The sequence below is a fragment of the Dermacentor silvarum genome, chromosome 7, assembly GCF_013339745.2.
Source record: "Dermacentor silvarum isolate Dsil-2018 chromosome 7, BIME_Dsil_1.4, whole genome shotgun sequence".
Lineage (NCBI taxonomy): Eukaryota > Metazoa > Arthropoda > Arachnida > Ixodida > Ixodidae > Dermacentor > Dermacentor silvarum.
The window spans coordinates 56,876,459-56,879,721 of NC_051160.1; the positions used below are offsets into that span (position 1 = coordinate 56,876,459).

General features: G+C 51.9%; 1 protein-coding gene across 1 annotated transcript; it reads right to left on the reverse strand.

The window, feature by feature from the left end:
* Positions 1-1,645: 1,645 nt before the first annotated feature.
* On the reverse strand, positions 1,646-2,608 carry LOC119458880 (endothelin-converting enzyme 2). Its single transcript, XM_037720743.1, has one exon. The coding sequence runs from the start codon at positions 2,606-2,608 to the stop codon at positions 1,646-1,648; it is 963 nt and encodes a 320-aa protein (XP_037576671.1).
* Between the last annotated feature and the right edge of the window lie 655 nt (positions 2,609-3,263).

The following is a 3,263-nucleotide window of genomic DNA, read 5'->3' on the forward strand; positions in this document are numbered from 1 at the left end:
AAGTAATGATATTAGCTTTATCAGCTGTATAAACTTGGACATGCAGCAGCACCGGCAACACGCAGAACTGTTGTCGACGTCGTCGGCGTTTTGCCCGCGTTTGCTCAAAATGCGTGCGGCGTTGGTGACTGTTGCCGGAGCCTCTGATATAAATAGGCACTTGGTGCCGCAGCTAAACGTCGCCTCCCTCCCTCCCCCTCCCCCACGGCCTCTCGCGCGTCGGAAGAAGGCGCGTTTGCTCTACATATATGGTGATTGTAAAGGAGGAAAGAGACGCCTACTTCTGCAGCCCTTAAGGGAGCAGGGCGCAGAACGCGCGTTTGTTCTCCGCCGGGCTTTCACTCCCCGTGAAAGCGCGCGCCCCTCGCGCCCTTTCACTCGCTCATACAGCGTTCGGCGCGCGGCGACGATTTCATCTCCATTGACGTCATACGGAACCTCACGGCGACGGCGACGGCGACGGCATAAATCTGCTTTTGAGTGTCCATATAATTGCTATCGCAATAAAAAGCATTTAGCCCGCGCCTTGTCGACTGCGGCAACTTCAGGCGCAGCAGCATGCCATCACAACGAAGTTCTTGCCCCTAACACGTTTGATCCGTTTGTGCGTACAGCACTTTCGTCGCACAGGCCCGAGAATGGCGGTCGGAGCGCGCTGGAAAGAAAAAAAAATATACAAAAGCGCAACGCGTGCTTCCACGTGACACGAATTGGCCAATGGGGGAGCAGAGAAGGCTGGGGCGACAGGAGGCGGCGAGGAGGAACCGCCGGGGTGAGCGCGGTGGAGGCATCATCTAAAAAATGGCGCTACTTTTTATATATAAGGGCTTTAGCGGCAGCATGCTCGCAGCGCCCTCGCGCGCCTTGTATACGTCGCTGCGTGGGCTCAGAGCTTCATTCGACATTGCTATGGGTCCAAACAGGCTTCCGCCTTCATTCTTAGTTCTAAGCGTCATTCGTATTTTTTTTTTTATTTATTCTGTTAGTTATGACATCTGTTGCTCCACCCTGCTGCTCGAATGTTTCTGGGTTTCGGGTGCCAGCCAAGTTGCCACGAGCAGCCTTTTTTCCAACTTTCCCAGAACAGCGCTGTATTGTACTTATTTTGTGGAAAAATAAACATTCATTTAATATTTCCCTTTGCTCAATGCTAAAAAAAACTATCCTTGGTTGCGGCGATGCTGTGAGCCTTTAGGAACTTTCAGATTACGTAATGCGGTAGCGAAAACCACACAACCTGCATGTCGTTAGGCAAAGTCTGCAGTTGCAGTGCTGATTTCGTAAAGTTAAGTAATTCACTCTGATATATGCTACTACATTTACCATTAGCGACGCGCGCAGCACTCAGAGCGAATTGTATGGCTGAATAAATATTAAAGAAACGTGCCATATTAGAGCTTCTCATGTCCTCTGCGCGTTTTACAGGCTCTAGCAGCGCAATGGCTCCACTAGTTTTCCGCACGTCTATGCGAAAAGCGCGAGTTCAAATCACAGAAAGCTGACATCATAAGAAAAAAAAAAAAAGGTTGGTGGAAATCTACCAACAACGGCAATACAGTGTCGCTCCTATACCAAAACAAGGTATTTTGGTCCACAAAATCACTCGTATTGTTCATAGCTGTCACTCGTATCGTTCATAGCTGCGCTAATCCACGTCTTCATCCCTGAAAAAGTGGCATTTCTTGGCGGGGTTCAGCTTGGATCGTAGAGGGCAGCGAAAAGCTTTAGCAAACGCTCGGGAATTCCTCGCCAACTTGTTACAGTCGAACTTACGCGAGCTCGTTTCACCAGATATGCCGCACGAAATATAACACAACGTAATGAAGAAGACCTTGTCCTCCGAGAGGTCAGCACGCAGAGCCAGGGGCACGCTGCCGCCTCGAGCGTGGGACTTCTTCATGGCGGTGTAGGCAATGTCGGCAGCAGGCACTTCGGGGAAGACGCTGTGCTCTATATCGCCTTCCAGGCATCGCTCTCTGTTGTGATATTCGAAAAGGCTCGCATTGGACAAGATGTTCCCGACCTCTGTTCCGTTGGGCATCCACCTCACGCCTTCTCTGTCGAATGCACGAACCAAATAAGTCGATATGAGGAACAGGAGACCACCGTACAGCATAGCCTTCGTCCCGTTCGGATAGTACATGGGTGCCGCGATGGCAGCAGTTGCCAGTTCCATGGTGTTAGAGACGTAACTGTATACAAGGTAGCCAGGCATACCGTTCCTAGGCAGACTCATCGCCTCCTCGTATTGACCAGTCACGTTCACCAACCCCTTGGCGGCCTGTTTCGTCGCCATCCAGTATGCAGCGAAACTCGTAGCATTTTCGGGGAACCCACCATACAACTGCTCGAGCAAGTCAGCCTTCACGACAGCGTCGGGGGGCCAGAGTGACTTCTTCACAGCAAAGATCTTCTCGGTTAATTGCGCCTTGCTCTCATCGTCCATCCAGTCTGAAGCGTTGACCTTTTGGGCAGCTGTTGAAACCACATCGTTGAAGCCGTCGTTGACGGTCTTGATGTCCTGCGCCGTGAATCGGAAAACACGGTCGAGTGCAACAAGAAGAACCTTGTACGATGCTTCTAAGTGGTGGCCGCAGAACACGGGCATATATGCCGCTGCTGTGTGCGTGCTGCCGTAGTGGTCAACGAGCATGCGATAATCTGCCACGGGAGCGTAGTACTGCACAAATAGCCACGACAGGTGCATGTTGAGCTGCGCCACGTCGTACTTATCCAGAAGCGCACTGACCGTCTGGAGCAGGCGGACATCGCTGACGACAATTTCATCATTGGAGCTTAGCTGTCGTCTGAGCGGGATGGATTGCTGGAAACATCGAAGCCATTCAAGAGCAGAGGCACTCGGAACGTAGGCCGAGATATTGGCGAAGGAAAACACCGCCGGCTTCGGTGAGCCTGAGCTTAGCAGCGAGTTCAAGGTTTCGAGTATTTGCTCCTCCATGACGCGGATCTCGTCGACAACAGTTTCATTGTTGGCGGGTCCCGTACTGTTGTCCGGATACACGTGAGAAAGAAACTGTGCCCAGTATTTAGTGTATATGGGTCTCGTGATGCGGTGGTGGTAGAGCAGTACGGGAATGAGCATGTTCGGCCGGATCTGGACCCGCCACCTTCTCAAGTGCAAAGAATGACCCGGCACCTCCAGCACACTCACCGACATCCAAAGTGGACTCTGCCACAAATAGGCAAACTTGACGAGCAATTGGAGCGGTGGTTCAAATTCGCGTGGCGGTAGTGGCCAACTC